The sequence below is a fragment of the Lepidothrix coronata genome, unplaced genomic scaffold, assembly GCF_001604755.1.
Source record: "Lepidothrix coronata isolate B3197 unplaced genomic scaffold, Lepidothrix_coronata-1.0 Scaffold13, whole genome shotgun sequence".
In the NCBI taxonomy this organism is placed as follows: domain Eukaryota; kingdom Metazoa; phylum Chordata; class Aves; order Passeriformes; family Pipridae; genus Lepidothrix; species Lepidothrix coronata.
The window spans coordinates 3326976-3350578 of NW_016690193.1; the positions used below are offsets into that span (position 1 = coordinate 3326976).

Genomic DNA, 23603 nt, shown 5'->3' on the forward strand with positions numbered 1-23603 from the left:
AAATTACTGTGTGAGGAAATATAACATCTAGCATGGCAAAGCTCTGTAGACAAAGGCAGGCCTATAAGGAGACCTGAAGCATGGCAGACACTAGGACAGACTCTGAGGACTGTAAAAACAACAGCTACAAAAGGCTATGCACTACAAACAACCACAGAGCAAAATAACCAGAACCTGCAAAACTCCTGCAAATGCAGAGAATTACTGGTGACAAAGAAACATGCCCTTCCCCCTTCAGTACCTGCCATGACTGCCTGGCTGCTCCCAAGTGTTTGAAGAATGAGCTGAAGCTCTCTGACTGCTGCAGCTGCTTCCTCCCCACAGCACATATCAGGCTCCATGACAACTTCCATGAGACCAACTCCTATCGGGGAAAGAGACAGGAGATTTTCAACAACAGCTTTTGATCTTGGCAACTGGATAAACAGGGGACAGAATTTGGGCTTTTTTCAAAACAACCAAACAACCAAACAACCATATACCCCCATGTATTATTCAGTAACTGTCACTATGGGCCTAGCTGCAGACTACTATAAAAACTTTTCCTCCTTTTTTTAAAAGTAACAAACCATAGACAATCCTCCATCCTTTGATCACATGCAGATCAGAAGGACCCATTCCTCTTCTTTCTCTAGAAGAACATTTAAAGCCAATCGAATTCCAGATTCAGATTTATTTATCTTAAACTAATTTTGGAAATGACAGAACTGTAAACAGATGTAGTCTAAATTTTCGCTTCAGAACCTAGCTTTCAAAGAATACGAGCAGGCACAGCCCTTAACTTCAGTGGACACCCAAGCACTGTGTCTCAGTTAGCTAGGCCAGTCAGGTTGCTGCCCATGTTGTGTGCTAATTTGGATCTCTTCATTTACAATTTCCGAGTTAAGAGAAAATTTACATTTTTTTCAAAGCTAATAATTAAAAGAAATGTCTGACTCATTCAATGACAAATTCCCACAGCTGCTCCTTCTATATACAAACTTGATTCCCTGGGTCTGTGATATTTTACTCTTTTTTTTAAACAAGACATACAGTGCAAGAACTTAAATAGCTGAGTGGCTCTATGTGAGCGACACATATAGTTTTGAGCAAACTGGAGCCAAGAGATTTCCAACTTGCTATTGCCAGTTGCCATCAAACAACAGCAATGGGAAAGTCCACTGGCCACTAAAAAAATCAAGTATTCATCTGCTTCTAATGTAACAGTCATTTTGGTGAATTTTTGCTTGAAAAGAGAAAGACATAAGGCTGTTTTTATTTTTTGCCTGTTTCCTGTCACCCATTTACCTTTAAAAGACTCATCTTACACCAAAAGGAGGGAAAAAAAAGGAAAATAATCCAAGCCTACCAGCCCTGTTCAAGTCCACGAGAGTCTGGCTCCTTGTGTCATCATGGAGACTTTTTCCACTGTCTTGCTCCAACTGAATTTGTTTAATCCTCACAGTTTTTGTCACCATCTGGCTCATCTTGCTGTCTATGCAGAGACTGTACGACAGACTTCCACTCACCGCAATAGGAACTCTTTGCTGAGTGATTTGATAGCCAGCCTGTCAACAATATTAGCTTTATATTCAAATGAAACATTCAGTTTTCACAAAGCAGTGTCATGGCCAAGTGCAAATATTATTGACTAAGAACAAAGCTGAAAATGCAACATCTTCCATAGGACAGAACACATGCACGTGTAAATTCAGAAGTTATTTTCCTCAGATGGAAAGGAAGCAAGCTAGAAGATGGGTCTAGAATTCAACGTAACTGTAAAAAGCTGTAAGTCTGAAAAAATAAGAGCACTCCTCAATTCAGGTAAGCATACACACCATACTAACGCTGAAATAATAAATAATCAACTGCACAATCTCTTGCCAAGGATAACAAACTTCTCAGATACTGCCCTGGGGCAGGAAATGGACTGGAAGAGGTTCTTCCATGCCTGTGGTTCCGTGACCATGTTAAATCTTGTTTGAAGCCAGTTACTGTACTTCCATCCCCAAGCTGGGACTATCACTCATCCTCCCAACAGGTTGAATATCCATCTCTGTTTGCTCTGAACTGCATCATTAGAGGGAAGGGGTGGGGCCATGGAAATCAAGAAAATGAGAAAACTCAATGTCATTAATGTAGCAATTTAAAAGACAGATACTGCGACCCCACATAGGGCACACAGCTGACAAATGCCCGCTCATGCCTGGGACTCCACTCAAAGGGGAAGCTGCTGGCCAGAAAAGGGGCTGCCAGTGACAAGGTATTGGTATAACTGCAACAATGTAAAAATACAGGAGTGAATCACTGACAGCTGAGGTGGGGTCCCCATCACTTCTCCTCACCTGCTCAGGGCACTAGTGGTGAGAATTAAAAAAACATCTGCCAGACGCAAATGAACTGGGAGGAGCATCTGCATATTTTGCAGGGATGACAAACTTACTCTGAAATGCAGAGATGGTGACAGGGCATTGGAATGGAGAACAATTGTCTGGCCCTGTGAACAGCTGAATTTATATATGCAACAAAGTGCATGACCTTCTGGTCATAATGACTATAAGAAAGATAAAATAACTGACTCTATGCAGCCTGTGCTAATCACACAGCTCTTCTCATTAAAATGATTTTTTAAAGCTTGAAATAGTGAGTGACAACAAATAACATGAATCCCATTTCCCATCAAAAGCCTCATTTTCAGGAGTAACAATAATCCCATTGTCAAATGACCCTAAGAGCTGGATTTATTCATTCTATACAGCTCGTTAGCCTAAACTCTGCATCTTATTAAAGGGTTCCTGACTAGACTGTTCACTATGAAACGCAGGTCTGGTAGTTTACTGTCAGTACTTAAACTACAGAAATCAGCCAGCAGAAAGCCAGAATTATATGTTTCAAGACAATAAAATGTGTCAGCATCTCCCTGACCAAATTTCCATGCTTATATGACCAGAGGATCCTGTAACTCATGTCTGCAGACAATGGCAGCCCGCTTGGTGCTCACACCTTCTTCCACCTCACTGTTCTCCTCTTAAGCACATGGATGCAGATTCTTAACTGTGAGAGCATTCATCCCTTATGGTTTCTATGCAGCAGACTGATAGAAGACATCACAAGAATATAAGAAATTGTTTTCAGTTTAACAGCACAGGCACTAAAGGTAGCCTGCAAACAAATCTGTTACGGTTTTGGTGTTTCCTTATGATGTGTAGAGGAATTTTGAAAGTCATGTTTATTTCCTGCTATTCACTTTTTTCTCCTTCAGGTCTTGAAATGGGCATTAAGATAGTTTTACAAGTTTAAAAAAAAAGTATTGGCAATTCAAACTGCTAAGTTTGCATTTCACCGTCCGAGGAGATCACTACAGAGCCCCCAACAAAGAGCTCACAAATATTAGCAAACTTATCTCAAGAAACCAAATCAGAACTAAAAGCCACAAGTTTCCAATGTAGAAGAGAACAGAACAGAAATCTCATCTTAGATCCAGGTCTCCACTAGACAACTATAATATAACTCTCCTTCAAAGTTGGGGAGAAATTGTATTTGGAAATGTTTTGTGTAACTTCGAAATATTTCAAATGTCTGAACAAGAGTGGGAAAGAACGTAATTTGGTTAATAATACAGCATCCCTACACATTAATTTGGGACCTGAGAAATCTCCCACTCTGCTTCTCTGGATGTCTAAGACACCTCACCTAAAGAGAGAATCAGCTAACATGCCTGATTTTTCTCAGATAAAATAAAACCAGTTTTGTTTTTTTTTACTGCAATCATCAGATCTTCACCCCAAAACCAGAGAAAGCAAAACTAGTGTCCTCCCTTTGACAGAGTGATAAACTGAACATTCAGTACAAATAAGCTGACAGATAAAAAAAGTTTAACATTAGAAAGGTTTAATTTCATTAAAATAGAAAAAAAGGCTCAAACACTGCTGGATCCTGTTGCAATGACCGAAGTCAGGTTCTTAAATGATATCAATATTTCAATACATCCATATAAGTGCAGCAAAACACATTTGACGTCCAGTGACATCTTCTACCCAATACGAAAGCTACCAATAAAACATATTGCAAAGACTTAATTTCTCAGTTGTTTTGGTTTTGGTTTGGTTTTTTTTTCCTTTATTGGAACCATGGCTGAGGAAGTTTTGAAGGGAAATTAAATATTTTTACGTCCCTAAGCCTGGGCAAAAAAGGGACTACTATGTTTATCCCACTGAACCTGTGTTTGTTATACATTCACTTTAAATGAAGGACTATTATCAGAGTGCTTTTACCCTAACAGACAATTAGTACTAACCACCAGGAATGGACAACTTAAGGGACAAAGCAGCTCCAGCTCCCAATTCAATTACATTAAGCTACTGGAATTGTGCAGCTAAGCAAGGAGTCAGCAATCAGAGCAATCATATTCAATCAGTGAGCAGCAGGGTACAGCTGCCTATTTCATCAGGGCACAGCATCTGGAGTGAGCAGAGCACTGACTGAAAACAGAAAAAGCATCTCTTCACTCATGCCCCACTGCCATCCATGCTCCAGACTTGTCCTTTCCTACAGCTGCAGAGGGACCAGCTATACTGCATACTTACAGGCAGATCTGCATAGAAGTAGTGTTTTCTGTCAAACAAGGACTTCTTGTTTATGCTGCACTTGAGTGCCAGGCCTGTCATCACTGCTGCTTCTACACATCTCCTGTTGAGAACCTAAGGAAACATGACACATGGTTTTGCTCAGATATTCTGTATGTAACAAATGTGTCTCCCACACACTGCCTTATAAGGAGCACATATTCAATTTTGCTTGCCTTCAGTCACCATTAGATCTCTTTCCTTGTGTGGGTAGTTCCTACTCATCATTAAAGTTGTGGTAGCTATAAATCTGCAAAGCTTTAAGATGAAAAAACAAGCTGTTCAGTCATTTTGTCATACTACATAAGGAGATGTACACTGTTCTGGCTTGCTGCTTTTGCAAATGTTCCAGTGCTTTTGAATCTTTGAGGGTACAAGAGACAAATCACAGTCAATGATAACTGACTTGTAACTAGCTGTCAGCTCATACTGGGAATTGGAAACACAGGGGATTTGCACTAGGGACTGCAGTGCCATTTCAGTAAAACACTTCAGAAAAACTGTAACCACAGAACTACAGTGAATTCATGAGTATCTACATATACCATAGATTTTAATACTTTGCTTGACTAGGATGAAATGAAGCACACTTACATGCTTTACTAAAACAGAATCCAAAAGACATCAATTGATTCCATGGCAAGTATACATGTCTCCAGTACCCAGGTAATCCATGGGATTAAGGTTCTTGCAGAATGCCATGTGATCTGAAGACCCACAAAGGCCTTCACGAAGAAACAAAGGAGTTAAATGTGGTTTCTCACCAGGGACCCATCACTATCAGCACTACATCCTTGTACCTCCTCAGCAGGGTCAGGATCCAGATGAGAAAGAAAATTTCACTCCAAAAAGTACTGACAAGTTACGTTGTTTTCAGATGTGCTCTCATTAATTTAACAGCTTGTTTAACTAACATCAAATAGATGAAACCGAAAAGGAAAAAAAGACTGAATTTGTTTTAGTACAACTCTGACATTCTCACACTTCCAGCATTTTGAAACAGGAACAGAACTTTATCCATCCTGTTCTGCACTGTACAGCTGCCAAAAAGTCTACTTCCAGCAGGACCATTAAAGGGGCACATTATGCAAAAGAATGTACATGATTTCATCTGCATTGACCAGAACATAAAATAAATAATGTTTTATTCCACGTTTCTGACAGTATTTACTTTTTTAAATTCTCCAACCTGAATTCTGAAAACATATTAAGCAGCTGTACATTTCCCATGATCCCACATCTTCAGCTGGAAAATTACTCTCTTTGCTTTATTCATTTAGTATTTAAAAAATCAAAATAATAAGAGAGAATATGGGAAACTGTTACTGTAACAGAAACTTAAAAATTGCTTATACAGAAAAGAAATTAAATATTTAAGACATTTAACAAGGGAACTTTCAGATCTTTAGTGTAGCTATATATGGCTAACCAGAATACATCATCTGCTCAGGCATATTTTATTTATTAAAAAATTTAAAAGATACATAAAGCAAATTCTAAATGAGAAAAAAAGAACAATCTCCCTTTGAAATACTGATCCATGACAAAATGAACACAATTAGTCCTGACTTGTAATCTAAAGCAAAATTGGTGACTACGAAACATTAATTTATTTTAGTAGCATAGCTGCAGCTCATTGTATAGTAAGCACTCCTCTTGTCAACAATTAAATGCTTGCAGACAGTAAAGATATTTTTCTTTTTTTTTTTTGTTTAAGGAATTCTGTAATCATGCTAGTCAAAGTGATCATCGTTTAAAATATCATCATAGTTCTAAATACACAGGCAAATTTCCTCCTACTAAAGCCTTATGGCACAGTCCTGCTCAGCTTTACAAATTAGTGAGGACCATGTCAGTCAGTCCCTTAAAAAAATGGTCACTGGAAACCCATTAAGGTTCCATAAGAACTGGTAAACTCAGAACACCACTGCAAGGAAGCAGTGAACCAGTATCTTGCTACAATTCCTGATGGTGCAGGGGTTATGACTGACTGCAATCAGCAAACAAGACAAATCCCAAAGAGTCATAATCAGTCAGAGCTTCATAGCACATTGTTCAAACACAGGTCGAGATTAGCTAATGATTACACTACAAATACTGCCTTTGCCCACTTGCTCTTCCATTTTTGTTTCAAACAGGGTTGAGTGTGTCTTACTCATTGTCATAAGGGATAACACTGTTGTGAGGTGAAGGAAATAATTCCCACACACATACTACTCATACCAGAGAGAACCTTTTGCACTACTGCTGAGGAATCATTTTGGTGGCTCTGGGGAAAAACAGGCACAAAAATGTGACGTATTGATTATTTTTTATGTAGTATTTACTAAGCATTTAGATGACTCTAATGTGTATGTGTCCCCAGCGTACTGGCTAATACCAGCCAAATCACTGTATATGCACCACTACTCATTCAACTTCCTATGCTACTCCTTTATCAATCTCTGTGGTGATAGAAGGCCTTGCAAAGCAGATCTTTCCCACTATGGCATACTGAAATGTCTACCATGCCAATCTGCTTCCTCTGTCCTGTGTCACTTTAAAAGGGAAAAAACCCCAACGAGACGACTCTCTACTTCCTCAAAAATGAAAACTTATCTGTTTAATACTGCTTCATTTCTGAAGTGACTACTACTACCCATCCCAGTGATCAAGGCTGTGAGAACAAAGCAGAACTGTTTAAGCAAACTACTACTTTTCCTTCAAACAAGCCTGGCTTTTCAAATAATCTGCAGTGATAAACATCAATTCAGTATGTGAAATTTCCCATACTAATGACCTAGAATAAGTCCTCCAGCTTGTTTATGCAGTAGGCTGTTATTAAGTTGACAGCTTTGACTAGCACCAAAGATTTAAATTACTGGCTTGAACTGACAAGCTGCCTGTCTGGTATGTTAGCAAAGTGTTGGCCTTGAAAGCAGGCCGTGTACTTCCTGCAATAGCTATGGACAAAACACAAGAGTCTATAAAGGCTTCTTCAGTATTTCTGGTCCTCTAAAATGGAAGCATGCCTCCTAATATTTAAAAAAATCCTAGAGAGCTATCACAAAAAGCAATGTAAATTGTATTGGAAACTCATGAAAAACCTTACCAATGGCATCACAACAACAGCGCCGTTTCCCTTGTAGCTACCCTATTCTGCTAGAGCACCATGGTAACTGAGCGCTAAACAGCTCTTTCTTTAACAACAGGTTTACTCCTTATATTAATACATTAAAGAAAGATGGTATCCTTTTAGGTGAAGATATACATTTCTGTATTTAGTAAATTACCATTTTTACATTTTAAAGAGGGTAGGTATGCATCTTCTTATTCTGCTAATGAGTATTATATAGAATATATAATTGGGAGGCAAAAAAGAAGAAGCATCAAGATGTCTCTCCTGGAAAAAGTTTATTTTTGTTACCTTCTACCAAAGAAAATTATTTTTGCAATAATGTTTGCACTCAGGTAGCCTATATTACAGAACAAAGTACTGCTTGTACTAAAACCAGTAAAATCAAAGTAATTCCCTAGAAATTTTTAAAGGTTTTGATTCTAGGTCACACATTTTAATAAAGTAGATTTAATATTAATTGACTATCTTAACACCTTCAGTCCTACTTACAATCATGAAAAAAATCAGCATTAATCAGATTAACTACAGGACTGTTTACCAAAAAAACACTTAATCTTAGCTCCTTTTCATTCAAAGTAACAGCTGAAAGAAAAAGGGAGTGCAATGTACTCAGACAGCTCTCTGCAGACCAGGCAGTAATCTTTAGAAACCTCATCAGATATATCTAATCGTATTTCCCAGTACTCCCATTTCATATCACTCTGATTTTTATTTGCTTCCACTAATGGATATATTCAGTCTTACTATTCTTGCTGTGTTAAAAGTACCAGTTTGCTGCAATACATGGTTCTTTGAAGTGCAATCATAAGTTAAACTTCAAAATAAGCTACTCTTATATGTACTTAGTCCAAATGTAATTGTGGCTGTTCAGTCTGACACTGTAGATGAGTACTTCACTGCAGCATTCTGCCTTGGCATCCTCCCACACACAGAGAAGGGACTGACTGCCTTGTAGATATGCATGTACAGAATGTACATAATATAAATGAAGACCTGATCATTTCCCAAATGAGCCATTTATTTCAATAGGTTACAATGAGACTTCATCCCTCCAAGAATACAGTGAAAAGTTAAAAAACCAAGCCAACTAAATCTTGTCATTGTAAGGTCTGCAAAGAACTCACGTTCCAAAACCTGAGATCTCAAACTGCAGGTGGAATTTAAAAAGGCCAACTTCAGTTTAGGGTCTTCTGCATGTCAGTCCATCATCTACTTTACAGCATGTTTCCTGTCCCAGTATGAACACTATGTTCTTACCCCAAAGGAAAAAGGCAAGACACTAGAGAACAAAGCACCAAATGCTTCAAACTGAGATCTTAGCTTAGCAGAAAGAGATTCCAGCTTAAGAGAACAAAATGGCAACTGAGAATCTGAAAGAGCAAAGAAGATGGGGGGAGGGGCATTTAATGCATTTTTTAACTTTACCTTTTTTAACTTCACCTTTCCAGTCTGGTACCAAAGCTATATGCTGTTACACAAACATTATTATTATTGCTGACCTCCTCTGATGGTAAAGTTGGCTTGTGGTGATGCAGCACGCATTGATTCAAGTTATATCTTAAAACCAGGCAGTTCTGACATTAGAAGTACCCAGCTCCCAAACACATTACTTCATGTGTACTCAAAAGAATAAGAGGGCACACTTTCTCAAAGCTGAAGAGCTAGCCTGAAAGCTTGCATCACGAGGCTTAGAACTGGAGGAAGCAGCTTCCAGTGTCAGTGATGACCAGAAAAATTCAGCAGCAGTAGGGAGAAATGCTGACCCCCGGGAACAAGAAAAACAGGAAGGTAATACCAGATACAAAGCTATTTAAATAGTGACACACTGACGGGTTTCTCAAACTCACAGGGAGTTGCTAAAAGAAACACAAGAGGAAAAATCCATTCAGACCACTGTGTGGGCAAAGTGCTCAATGGTCTCAATAGAATAAATCTGTTCTCTGGGGTCATAGGAAAGCAGCCAATCCAGTGGCATTGCCCCAAACCACTGATCTTTGTATGTCAGATCCCAGCAGCAGCAGCTAAAAACAAAGTTCTACCATTCAGGACCAGTTCCAAGCAGGACAACCCACAGGGAAGACAGGACAATGCAATGGTGATACAATGGTTCATGATATCCATAACCAAAAATTGTGCTTATATGATGTTACCATAAAGAAGTCCAGTACCTCTTGAACATCCAAGCCCTCCCTGTTGACAGCAGTCTTCTGCATCTGCCACATGGCTTTTTTTGACCTGCCATAAGGATACTCCTTCTTTTATGCCAGCTGAAATTTAAACCTTTACTAATGCTATCTGATCCAGGACAAGTTAAATACAGGAAGATCCAGTGAAAACATTTCACTCCTGCTGGAGGAAGTGGACTGAGCGATGGCTAAACCCTAAGTTACAGAACGTGATCAAATACAAAGTCAACAGGAGCCCTGAAGTGAACCTTCTCAGACCTTTTTTTTCCTACACTGAGTTCCACAAAAGAAGGCCAAAAAAGGCTTTTAAACAAGAACATCTGCCCTCTTCAACATAACAGAGATAATGTTTAACTTCTTAAATGGAGACAATTCAGAGCATTTAGGACCGAATAGGTTATAAACCAACCCCTGCCCTGCCCTGTTTATCCTTGCAGAGCCTTTGCTTGTAGTCTTGGTGGAAGTCAGCTCTCTGGTTTTCCAGTTGTAACAAATTCTGACCTTTGATACACATTGACTGTCATTTTCTATTATTTCTAAGTTTTGGCTATCTGCCCACTGCTCCTTCTTGCAATCTTTGTGTATCTGTGAGCTCACACTAGATACATGCTGAACTCCCAGCCTTTCCTCCAACTCCCTCGTTCTTTTTTTTCCTCCAACTGCTGTCTCTTGAAATATGCTTATTTGTTCCTCAGAAAGGTAGCCACCTTTCCCTGCAGGCTGACTTAGCTCTCTTAAGTGAGCACAACATACAAATGGGAGTAAACCAGAAGTGGTCTTTCACACCTTGATACAAGAATTCACTGATTCAGGAAAACAATATGTGACAAGTCTTGCAAAGAGCTATTAAGAAAGCAAACTAAAAAAGTTGTTCTGGAACAGCAGAATCAACAGAGAATAATCTCCTCTAAATAACATCCCTAGTTTGTTTTACATAAGCAGTGACCCCAAAACTCTCTCCTCCATGATTTCCCCATCTTCTTATCATTTTATCAAACATCCCAAAATGAGTATCATGTGTCACAAATATCTCAAGAGCAGCAGGCCAAATAAAGCTGAGATCAGTGGGGAGATTCAACCAATAATTTCCTCTTCATATGCTTGCTAATACATTCACAAAAAACGTCTACAAGCCTCAATCTTTTTGAAGGCAAATTTGACTGAACTTGGCAGCAAAATTGCAAAATTATTGTTTCTGTATAGAAAACAATGGTCCAAGTGGCAAAATCCACACATGTAACTAATAAACACCACTTGCAGAAGTTTACACAATCCTCTCAAAATCAAATACAGTCATGTTTAAGGTGGCAAGGTGACTGATAATCAGAGAGAACGCGAAGAAGTTAATTTTACCCCAGGAACCAATTACAGCCTAATTGCACCAAGATAAGTTTTAAACAAAATACATAAACCTGACAGCTATGCAACATTATACTCAAGACAGCTAATCATGAAGAGAACAAAGACACAGTCTACCATTATCTGTTATTACTGTTGGACAACACTTCCTTAAACACCTTTCAATGAAAAAAATCTTGAAAAAAAATTGTTAAGAAGAAGAATGAAGCAGCAAGATGTCAGTTTGCAAAGTTAAGACTTTGGTGGAATCATGAAACTTTTGATTAAGAGAGCACTGCTTACATACACATATACACAATATACCACCTTGGATTTCCTGAAAGGGGGTCACCTGGAACTAGACTGTCTACATACTGTGAAAAAATTAAATAAAATCAAACATTTAAGGAAGCCAGAGCATGTGTAGTGACTCATAACAGAAGCAACAGAAATTTGTACCAATAAATCCCCTCACAGGTCCAACTTTGAGAAATTCCCAGCCCACCGAGAAAAGCTACTGCAAAAAGCTGGTGTGCATTTCAGCAGCAATTTCCAACCGAATTCAGAAGGAGGGGACACCGATATGTCCAGTTGTCATGTAATGGTTGTGCTGTCCAAAAGTATCAAAGATGGCACAATAACTGCAGTAACAGAACTGTGTGAAAGGAAGAAAACAAGATACTGCAAACTCCTGCTCCCCACTACAAAGTAGAAAAATACCTATGTAAAGCAAAAGGTAAAGCAATAAAAAAAAACCACAAAACAAGGTAAGAGAAAATATATAGATAACAGCACTGAAGGATCTACTGAAATAAGTGACAGCAAGATGTTTTATCAGCTCAATGCCATTTTAACTGTCAAGTTTACATCAGCCAGAGGGACCTGTTAAGGGTGAACAGGAGAGCCCACAAGAATAAGAAGCTGAGAGAGAGCTCAACAGTTACCAAGGTGCTAAGGAGACAAAGGACTATATGAATTGTAAACCTTGACATAAAGATTAAAACACACAGAATGAGTCTCAGAAATACACACAAATACATGAGACACAGCAAAAAGCAAGAGAAAACGTTACAGGGGACTCTTTCAAAGTTTGAGAGAAGAGCAACAACTGTCATCAAATACTTCAAAGCACAAGAGCAGAGACATCTCCAGGAAAAATGATCTACAGTTAAGCATGAAATAAAGTTGAGCTAAGCAACTGCAGTGACTGAGGAAACCACTTCTCAGAGGGCAGTGAAGGAGGTGAGTTCCACAGGTAAACCCGGGGCTGTGAATGATCCTATGAAAGGCAAAGAAATAGAATGAGGAACAACCCACACCATAACGCAGTCCTGAAAGGCACCTGAAGCCAGCCTGCCTCATCTTTCAAAGACCTCTTCTGACCAGCACAACAGCTTTGAACTGATTAATAGCTTGAAATCAGGTAGGTAGGCTTTAATCTATCATGAACTCAGAAATTTCAGGATCTATGAACTGCAAAGGCATCCTCAGGGAGCAACGACTTGAAAGCCTATTTCACTTCCCTAGTTTTTCTTCTAAATTATGTGGGATTTCCTTTACAGAGGCTTTCTGAAACTGCAAGTCCAGCAAGCTGGAACTGTGTGAACAACAAAAGACTCTTAATCGCTGATTAAGAGTCACAATGCATTGCAAACCCAAATATTATCAGTAAAGAAAGGACTGCAACAGAAAGGTACCATCAATTTCTAAGAAGATCTCTCCTTTTCCCTAAATACAGTTATTGCAGTTTTATTGAAATAAACAACAAACAGTTTAAGTGAACCTAGACGTAAGTAAATGGTTTAAAAAAAGTATGAATTCACTTTTCTCTTCAGGCAGTGCCACTAACTTATTTTTAGAGGAGAGCAACAACCCAGACATCACATGGTTTCAAAGAATAGAAGAAAATTTATATAGCGGAAGCTAAACCAACATGCACACAACAATCAGAAGATTGGGCAGTTCCCCATCAAAAGGGCATACAATTTAAACTGTAGTCATCAAAAGTCACACTAAGAAGCAAAGTTTTTTTCAAAACAAAGTAGTATAAGAAGGGAGTAAATTCACATGCATGCCAGCAGGAATGTCAAAACAAAACTGCAAGCACGTGTTGGTAAAGTAGTTGCTGCAACCTCCAGATTTAACAGGCACAGGATATCAAAAAATCTAGTTTCAAGCTGTAAAGTATAGATTCTGGTCTAAAATGCTGTTTCTGTTCCCATATGAATAGCTGACAGATCCACCAAAATCTCACACAAACCTCTGAGTGCTTTTGAAAGCAAATACATCCGATAAATCCCATATATTGTAATGAATTGTACATGTTTTTAAAGTCTGATAATCTGTCACCCAAAACATCTGGAAAAACTCTGTGTATCTACCACTGACAAGAACAGATGGATGCAGTGTCATTATAGGAAAGACCCTTTACAATCCCAAACTGGGTACTAGCCCTGTCACATCCCTGGGCAGCCATCTCAGCAGTACAGCATCGCGAGCTGTGGAAGGCAACAGCACAACACGCGTGCTCTCAGCTACTGCGCAGAGCTGCACTGACATTCGTCACCTTTGGAGAAGCCCGAGTTTGGAGTTTAGGTTGCCAGTGGTGCAATGCCAGAAGGAACATGGGCTGATATCAAGCTGCTCTAGCACCACCCTCTTCCATGAAAAGGCATATCCAGTTGCCTGACTGTGATTATACAAGTGAGAGAAGACAACGCAGGACCAAAATGTGTCCCTCTATACTGTTTACAGAGGGGAAATTAAACGAGTTAAAAACAAGAGGATATGAAAATCTGAGTACAAGGTAGCAATGAGTGAGTTGTCAAGCCCTTGAAGATGTCCAATGGAACAGGAAAAAATTATATATTCAGATAAAGCCATGCATCTCATGACACTCTACAGGAGTGTTTAACACAGATCTTACTCTGTTTCTTCCAAGGTCAGAGGGTATTTATCTTTTCTTCATTAAAAAAAGAGATTGTTCATTACCGGGTGTTTCTGAAAACTCGCAAAAAAGGATAAAACAGATGCTGTTCACACTGTGAAGAAAATGAAATTCAAATGCATGAGAAGGTATTAAAAAATTCAAAATACTTAAGACTGTAGGGCTAATATTCATTCAAATCTTATTAATTTAAACCTTGGTTATGTAAATCCTAGATTATTTCTTTGTACACTTGCCTACAAAGGACTGCCTACAATAGGATCATGCTTTCACTCCTGTCATGCAAGAGACATAAGTAAAACATGCAACAAAGACTAAGCACAGACAAAAAGGTTTCAGCCTTTAGCTACTAGATCTACTATCTTATTTCTGTGTCTGAGCTACAATTAACCTTTAGTCAGCTACCTCAATCATGACAATAGATAACCATGGATTCCCTTTCTGTGAGCCTAATCTTAGTTTTAAAAACCTTTATAAAGACCCTTAGAATTTTCAAAAAGGCTGAATCAGACTGGGAGTGCAACCATCTTCATGGATCCACAGAAGAATTTTAGTTCAGTCTGCAGGTGTGATGCACTACTTGCTACCACGTATAGCATAATAATTCCTCTGAAGACACCAAGCTGAGATCACTGCTGAGTCCATTCACAAGGTAAAAAAACCAGGCCTTTGCACATTTCATTCCATGAAATGTAATGTCTGTAGTCTGATGTAGTCCCAAAGAAGGGACAGTCTTATAGTAATTTGAGTAAGATGCTGTCTGGTCTGGTGGTGAGGGGCTTCATCGTCACAGGGCACAAAAAGCGTGCTCGGTAGCATGGGATTTGCCATTCAGTCTCACTACTTCCAAATCTGCTTTTTTAATCAAAGATGTGCCACATCAGTCAGTTTCAGTTGGTCAGTCTTACTTTAGTGCCCAGCAAGATCATGGAGCCAACGGAAATGATGCTAAGGCACATGGAAAATAATGAGGTGTTTGGTGACAGACAACAAGACTTCACTAAGGACAAACTGTGCCTGATAAATTTGGTGGCCTTCTACAAAAGGGTTACAGCATTGGTGGATAAGGAAAGAGAAACTGCCACCATCTACCTGGACCTGCGCAAAGCATCTGACACTGTCTCACATGACATCTTGTCTCTAAACTTGAAAAACATGGATTCAGCAGATGGACCACTCAAGGCAAAAGGAATTGGCTGGGTAGTCACACTCAAAAAGTTGCAGTCAACAGTATGCTGTCCAAGTGGAGACCAGTAAAAAGTGGTGGCTCTTCATGGGTTGGTACTGGGACAAGTGCTGTTTAAAGTCTTTGTCAGTGACATGGACAGTGGGATCGAGTGCTCCCTCAGCAAGTTCACTGACAACACCAAGCTGTGTGCTGTGGTCAACAGGCTGGAGAGAAGGGATGCCATCCAGAGGCCTGAGAGGTGGGGCTGCTCAAACCTCATGAAGTTCAACAAGGCCAAGTGCAAGGTCCTGCACTTGGGTCAGGACAATCCCAAGCACCAATACAGGCTGGGCAGAGAACGGATTGAGGGCCGAGAATGGATTAAGAGCAGCCTGGAGAAGAAGGACTTGGGGGTGTTGACTGATGAAGCTCAACATAAGCAAGCAATGTTCATTTGTAGCCCAGAAAGCCAACCATGTTCTGGGCTCCATCAAAAGCAGTGTGGCCAGCAGGTCAAGACAGTTGATTCTCACACACTACTCCACTCTTGTGAGACTCTACCTGGAGCACTGTGTCAGGCTCCAGGGCCTGCAACACAACAAAGATGTGGACCTGCTGGAGCAAGTCCAGAGAAGGGCCATGAAGGTGACCAGAGGGCTGGAGCAGCTCTCCTATGAAGACAGGCTGAGAGAGTTGGGAGTGTTCAGCCTGGAGAAGAGAAGGCTCCAGCGAGACCTCAAGTAGCCTTCCAGTACCTAAAGGGGGCCTACAAGAGAGCTGGAGAGGGACTTTTTACAAGGGCCTGTAATGATAGAGCATGGCTTTAAACTGATAGAGGGTAGGTTTAGATTAGATGTTGGGAAGAAATTCTTTACTGTGAGGGTGGCGTTGAGGCACTGGCACAGGCTGCCCAGAGCAGCTGTGGATGCCCCATCCCTGGAATTGTTCAAGGCCACGTTGGATGGGGCTTTGAGCAACCTGGTCTAGTGAAAGGTATCCCTGTCCATGGCAGGGGAGCTGGAACTAGATGATCTTTAAGGTTCTTTCCACTCAATCATGGTCCTTTCCATGATTCTGTGATTCTATAATAATTATTTTCTGTCTCACACCACATAGGAGTGCACCTGCATAGCTCTTCTTGCTTGTAGCTGTATCTCAGAGGCACTTTATGAGCACAGCACAGTGAAATGGTCATGACACTAACACTATGATGGTCCTCCTAAGGCCTACTTGCAGCAGGAGCATAAAATAAGCTGTATTAATATTACAGGAAGAAAATATGAAGAGGAAAGATGGAGGAGAGCTAAACACATTCTTCTAATTTCACCCCTCCTGAGTAGAGCACAGCAAAGGCTCACGCCTACACTCATTAGTGACCCAGTAATGTATGGCAACCAGAAAAGCTCCCCTGTGCTAATAGCACCATCATTTCTGGTCCCATTGAGAAGTGGCAAATACTAGCACAACTGTCTATCAGTCACACAGTAGATTTAATCCCTGTGACAATGAAAACTGTCCCTACAGTTCTCAGTTTAAAACAGCAATTATTCTCTGCTAGGGACAGCACAATTACTGTATAAAAACTTCCCTCCTATTTTTTCCATTTCTCAACAAAACAGAGTCCAAAGGAAAGGCCAAATATTTACCTTCTAAGTAGTCTTGTTAGGTAGTAACCTAGTAACATTTGTTAAAACGAGTTTTGTTTGTTTGCTTTTTTTTTTTACAAATACTTCGAATTTTCAAAAACGACCTTCCATCTCTCAAAATTCCTCAAAATCCAATTCTTCTTTAGATACTACTGCCATATAAAAGTTAACACATGGAAAACAAGCCCAGCTGATCCCAGAACAAACACTGGTCTCTGACCAGTGCAAGTACAATGGGAAAATAAAGCTATGACTACTGACTGGATTTTGCATCACATTCCAACATGCAGGAACGTGTATTTCGTAACATTCACTTTCAACTCTATGTTCACTAATACTACACTAATAAAAATATTTCTTCTCTTTGTATAGATAAAAGCTGCTGGTAGAACTTAACGCAGCATCACTACTTTTAAATTAACCTAACCGTCCTGGCTTTTTGCTTTTCAGGTGTAGTTATATTCTCTACCGAAGCCCCCATGTACTGGGGGTTTCTCGCAAAGGTCATAACAAGCCTCATTTTAAAGCACTTTAATAAAGGAAAAAGACACACACATACACACCACCCTTAATAGTAACATACAGAAAAATTAAACTCTTCATAAACACTAATTTTTGTTCACTCAAGAACAGCTTTTCTACTCGACTAAAGATAAGCATTAGACAATTTAGAAGGATTTCTGTGCATTAACAGAAGGTTAAGTAGATGGTCTAAAACCACAATCTTGAACTCTTTTATATTTTGTGACTACCTAACCTAGCTCTGCCCCAAATGAAAGGAACTCATTTTCTGTCTTTAAGTCTAATTAGATTCTTTTAAAACCAAATGATTGCGTAAGATTCACATTATCTCTGCAAAGTTTCCAGAATTTCCATATAGTTAGGTCTGAAACTCAGCCCTGAATTGCCACTGTGACCAGACTGAAGCCTAAATTTTATCAACATCTAAACTTCACTTCCTTAGTTTTCAATACCTTTGCAATTACAGAATGAAAATATCAAATCATTTCCCTTTTTAAGGATCACATGACATATACTGAGACCCTAGAAATTCAGCCATAAGTTAATCCTCAGTTTCAGAATATTATTTAAGGCTGTTTTATGGTGATGAAAAGCTTTCACTGGATTAAAAAAATACATATCTGCAACTGGAATTCAAACCTCCACTCTAATGCATATACTCAGTGAAATGCTTCTGCATTAAATAATTAGACCCCATTATAGTCTCTGCATGCTTGTTGCATGTGGCAATGGTAAGTCTATTCAATATTTATTTTCACTGTATAGCAAGAGCTTATGTTATAATTTTTTAACCATTAATTTTTTATTAAACTTGTTAAATTCTCAGAGAATTCTAGAGCAGTACTGTCATAGCCATCACGGTTATAATTAAGCTGTGAATTCAAACACTTATTATGTTTGCACTAATAAACCTCATTGCTAAGTGCTAGCTAGCTATTCTGACCTATTATTCCACAATGTCTCACAGAGATTACTTTTTTTTTTTAATAATTGCTTTGCTCTGGAAATAGCAATGGTTTACACTTTCCTAAGTCAGAGACTTTCTACTTAGGAAGCAAAGTACCTCCATAGTGAGACATTCCAAACGGCGAATGACAGCTACATAAACAAACATATGGCAAAGTAACATCAAATGGCCACTCAGAAATCTAAGATATTCTTCTCTCATAGGGCTTTAGGCATCTCTCATATTTAAGGAATTTCCTGTGTGGCATACTAACCAAATACACCCCCTCTGGCCTCAGAGAAATACTGCGATTCATTCAGCATGTTGAAGACACTCCTAATTTTTTTCCCTTGCAGAGGATATCAAGTATCTGTGGCAATAACCAGGGAGTGAGGAAATTGAAAAGAAACTGTACTAGGCATCTCAGGTTATCAAACAACCAGAAATTAGACAACTAGGTGAAAGCAGCTCCATAGTCAAATCTTGGGAAGAATAAAACATTAGAAACATATGCAAAGTTGTCTGACATTAATCCTGACATAAATTAAACTGTAGCTTAACTTACTGGTAAAGTTCCTGGTAAAGAAGCATCAAAGAAAGACACCAAAGAGTTAGGAGGTGCTGCAAACTGGACTTGGGAACCAGAGAAAAGTTTTGAGTTGGAACTGATCTGTGCATGAATTTCCAGACCCACCACTGGTACCCATGGAGCAAGACTGAAAAGGAAAGAAGAGGAGGGAAAAACAGTTTAAATATAGATGACATTAAAACCCACAAACACCTAGAAATACAAGAATTAAAAACTCCTCATTTATTAACAAAAATTAAAATATAATTGTAAAAATATTGCAAATGATGTTGCAAATACATCTACAGTGTAATGGAAAAAGTTGTGCTGCAATACTGCAGAAATGAGACTACTTGACAATATATGGGGGGGACTATATGGCAAAGTGTCTTCATTATACGCAAAAAAGAATGTAATAAAAAAAGGAAATGTAATGGTTTGAAACTTTTAATTTTTCCTTACATGAGAAATCTTAGAGAAATTAATGAGGCAGACTTGCATGCTCGATGAACCCTAATTTGGTGCCTCATGAAAATCACAAAATCATCATAAATATGAATTACTTCTCAGGTAGTTTGATAAATCTCCAGCAGACAGGTGGCATAATAAATTATGTATTCTTTGCCAGCTAGTCACTTGCATGCTGGGAAAGGTGGCTCTCCAGAGCAGCGTTAGCAGTATATTAGCATAAACATTAGTAATCTGGTAATAGAGAAATCATCATTTCAACTAGAGAGCTACTATTCTCTGAGCATATTCCACAGAATAAAGCTTCTCCATATTATCTAAAAAGTAATTGCAATTCTCACATCCATAACCTTTATATGGACAAGAGGAAAAGGTCACCTTTACAGTATGAATTGCTTGACAGTTTTTCTAAGTAATTATCTGGCCTTGTACAAATGAAGTGGCACAAATAATATTTCAGCGATGAAATCACATTTCTATGGCAGAATACTTCAGCAGCACGAGTACCCAGATAGCTACAGGAGATAAGCAAGCTATGAAAAAACATCAAACAAATACATCAAGTACAGTGTTCCTTCCAAAGGTGAACATAATACATTGCCAGGATTTTAGTTCTCCATCTGCCCTTCAACAGCAGAGGACATTCCTACAAACACCAAACTAGTGATGCAGGTGTCACTTACATCACTGCTTTAAGTATAATAATATTATCATAAAAGATTAAGGTTCGGGTGCCTAAAGGAGCTAATACATTTTCTTTCACCAAAACACAGTATTTTCTTTGGTGTTTTCAACTATCTATAAAAATGCTTCAAGGTCTAGAGAAAAATGTAGGGTTTTTTCAAATTTGGGAGACAAATTCATTTCATTGTCTCAAGCATTCTTTAGAAATGCATCTCCATCATATCTTGACATTAAAAATTACACCAGGCTTCGCTTAATCAGTGTCTTGGCTTACACTCAAAGGAAAAGGCAGGTGCTGCAGTCAGTCCTCGAGTCCTACTAACAACGCTGATAAGAAGCGTGGAGCTTCCTGCCATGTTTGTTCCACGATTATGTTTCTGTGTGTCTCTAAACAACCAGCAGCACGCTTACGCCGGTGTCTGCGCAACTTTCATGAGGTGATCAGCTGTGCAGAGAAAAACCTCTGGCTCACCAAAGAACAGCAGAACTTTGCCGTAACTTTCAGTTGCACCAGGAATGAAACGCACGCTGCCCAAAGTCTCACAATCCTCCACTGGGAGAGACAGCCTCCTCTGGACCAGCACGACCCCTGAAACCACGCTCGGGAGCGCTGGTGCAGCCCTCGCTGCTCACACTCCGCACACGCGGGTGCTCCCGCACCCGAGCCGCGGGCTCTTATCGCAGCCGAACGTGCCAGAGGGCCACGGCCCCGCTGCCGCGGCAACCACCGCGTGGGCTCTGGGGAAGGGTGCGACGCAAACACGCGTTCACAAGGTGCTGCCAGCGACCTGCAAGCTGTACACGCATTACTCCGCTCAGAAGAGCACCTAGCCCGGGACCTGTCCCTATCACCGCCGCTCCCGTGCCCCCACCCTGCGGCTCCACCCGGAGGGCGGGATGCCCTAAGGGGGATCCACCTCCACCCGCCCCTCTCCCGGCACCGTACCCGCTCTTCCCCGCCGGCACCGCCCCGACTCTCGCATTACAGGCGACAGCCCGCTGCCCGCGGGGAAAAGGACTCAGAGCGGGCCCGGGCACCCCCCTGCCGTGCTGCCAGCCCCGGCGCCAAGCCCCGCCGCAGGCCCGCGCCGCCATGGCCGCCATGGCCCTGCTGACGGCACAGAGGCTCCCGCAGCGCCCCCTGGGAAATGCAGTCCGGGATGGCGGCGCGGGGCGGAGAGGGCGGACTACAACTCCCATCAGGCCGCTCGCCCTGGCGCCGCCAAAGATAACTGGGAATGCGGGTTGTTTGCCTCGTCTGGGAACGCCTGTCCCGGGAATGCTGGAGCTGGACGCAGGCACTGCGTTCGTGACTCTCTTGTAGCTGTTGTTTGAAATGTCTTTGGCGGCTCAGGTCCTCACAGATGCCTGTGTGTGGTTTTCCTCTGGGTTCACGCTGGTACAAAACCAGTCGGTGTTTTATAGGTGGTAGTTTGCAATCCTTGGGCGTCGAATGATAAGGTACCATGCGGTTGAAGTCTTGGATTTTCTTGTAAACTGCAGGGTCCAGTCTCTGCAGGTCCACGGCAATAGAGAACGCTGTCCAGGGCAGATGCAAACACCTTAAATGTTTACACAGCTACGTGTCACAGACAATAAAATTAATGACCTTCCATCTTAAGACACGGGCCTGTGGAGCTTAAATGGGAATGAACATAAGCTGTTGCTTATGTCATCTTTGCTCTATGTCATCTACTGCCAACAGGAGTTGATCAGTCACAAACACGTGAGTGAGGCGATTTCCTCCAGCAGAGGACAGTGGTGCACACAAGCACTTGACAGTATCTTGCAACCCCTACACCCTCTTGTTTTCCCAAGCTCAAATACAACATGCTCAATGGTTCAGAATCATGTAGAATTTAATTTATCCAAATAAGAAAATGTTTTATAATTGATGTTCAAGAGCACTAATTTTCCAATATATTTATATTGTAAACAAGTTAAATTAACTGGAAGTTCTTTATAGAAAGAACCAGTTGAGAGATACCTTCAGCAGACACTGATCTATAGTTGTTTGTACAATATAACCTTGTTTTAATTAGTTTGTCACGTTCCTTTTCTTGGGGAATATCCCTCCCTTGTACAACAAAGTGTGACCAAGAAAAAATTCCTGTCCAGTAAAGAAGAAAGGGAGAGATCAGGTCATCTGGGACATGCGGTGGTGTCTGAAAGAACTGGAGTAACCCTTTTCCTTCTCTCCTGCTATAAACTTCTTCACATATGAGCTAACTTAATATAAAGCCTGTGTAGCAGTCTTTAGGCCAATGAAATAGGTAAGAGTTTTTGATAATTCTGATATGACTTAGTGAGGGCCTATGCAAGGTATTGTGATGAAAAATGCATTTTAGGCTAAAGCTTTAGTGTATGATTGTTATTTCTGCAACAAATTTACTCTCTTTGCAATTGTCCTCCACAAACTCTGGATTTTGTTGTTTTTTGATACTTTTTAGGGACTGGCAGGTCATTTTGACCCAGCTATGGAAACAGGTTCTGAATATAGCTCTAAAGTATTTCTACTGGTGTAAAAATGGTAGGTTTCAGATTATGTGACTTTCTTTTAAGACCGTTATTATGATGTAATAGAAGATTTCATAAGTAGTGTCTAAGAAGTTAAAACCTTATGAATATTAAAATTATGTTACTTAAAGTCTTACTCTGCCTTGATTTCACAGACTTCTGCCCTTTGCACATATTATTTAGAAGGGAGTAGACAACAGAGTGGGGTTGAAATCCACCCCAGACTATTCCTCTGGAACTTTTAGCTGTATTAGTTTTTGTCTTAGATAGAGAAGAAGATTGGGAAGTGCCACTGTTTGTGATTTAAATTGTCTCATTGCTATTTTAATTCCTTTTCCAGAAAAAAAAAATCCCATTAGAAAACCCTTTTCCTTTGCAGCCTTGTGCCGGTAACCCAGGAGGTAATAAATGAAAGCTCACACATCCATACACAGGAAGCTGGCCAATCACAGACAAGAAGGGCATAATTGCCTTTCCCAGCAGCTTACTTTGAGGTAGAAAAGGCTACATATTTGTTCCTTATATACCCTGGGCAGCAGCTTCAACTTTGCAGTGTGTTTATAGATCATGCTGTGGCTTGGAATAGGAAAATAGCACTGCATAAAGATTTGTGCAATGATAGTTCATTACTAACTATGTAGACTTATGTCTTAGAGAGGGTAGATCCAGGGGAGAGTTTGCTCTGAGTCGGAATTTCCTGTTGCTGTAAGAATTTAACCAATGCCTGAGAGGAAATTGGAATTTTCTAGAGAACAAAAACCCAACAGTATGTCATTTAATCCATAAAGATGCAGTCTCTCCCATTTATTTGAAAGAAGATCCCTCTGAGTTTTAGTTTACAGGGTCTGAGCTTTAGACTCTGCTTTCTTGCAAGGCATACTTAGCACACAT

At 40.1% G+C, this 23603-nt stretch overlaps 1 protein-coding gene across 1 annotated transcript in view; it reads right to left on the reverse strand.

The window, feature by feature from the left end:
- The window catches only part of GATB (glutamyl-tRNA amidotransferase subunit B), a 43286-nt gene extending 21986 nt beyond the window's left edge, over nt 1–21300 (reverse strand). The window contains exons 1-5 of the mRNA XM_017805967.1: nt 21142–21300; nt 19041–19191; nt 4566–4679; nt 1349–1547; nt 242–364 (exon numbers count right to left, since the gene is read on the reverse strand). Of these exons, the coding sequence (XP_017661456.1) occupies nt 242–364; nt 1349–1547; nt 4566–4679; nt 19041–19191; nt 21142–21299 (745 nt within the window). The 5' untranslated portion in view covers nt 21300. The remainder of the gene's footprint in view (nt 1–241; nt 365–1348; nt 1548–4565; nt 4680–19040; nt 19192–21141) is intronic.
- Between the last annotated feature and the right edge of the window lie 2303 nt (nt 21301–23603).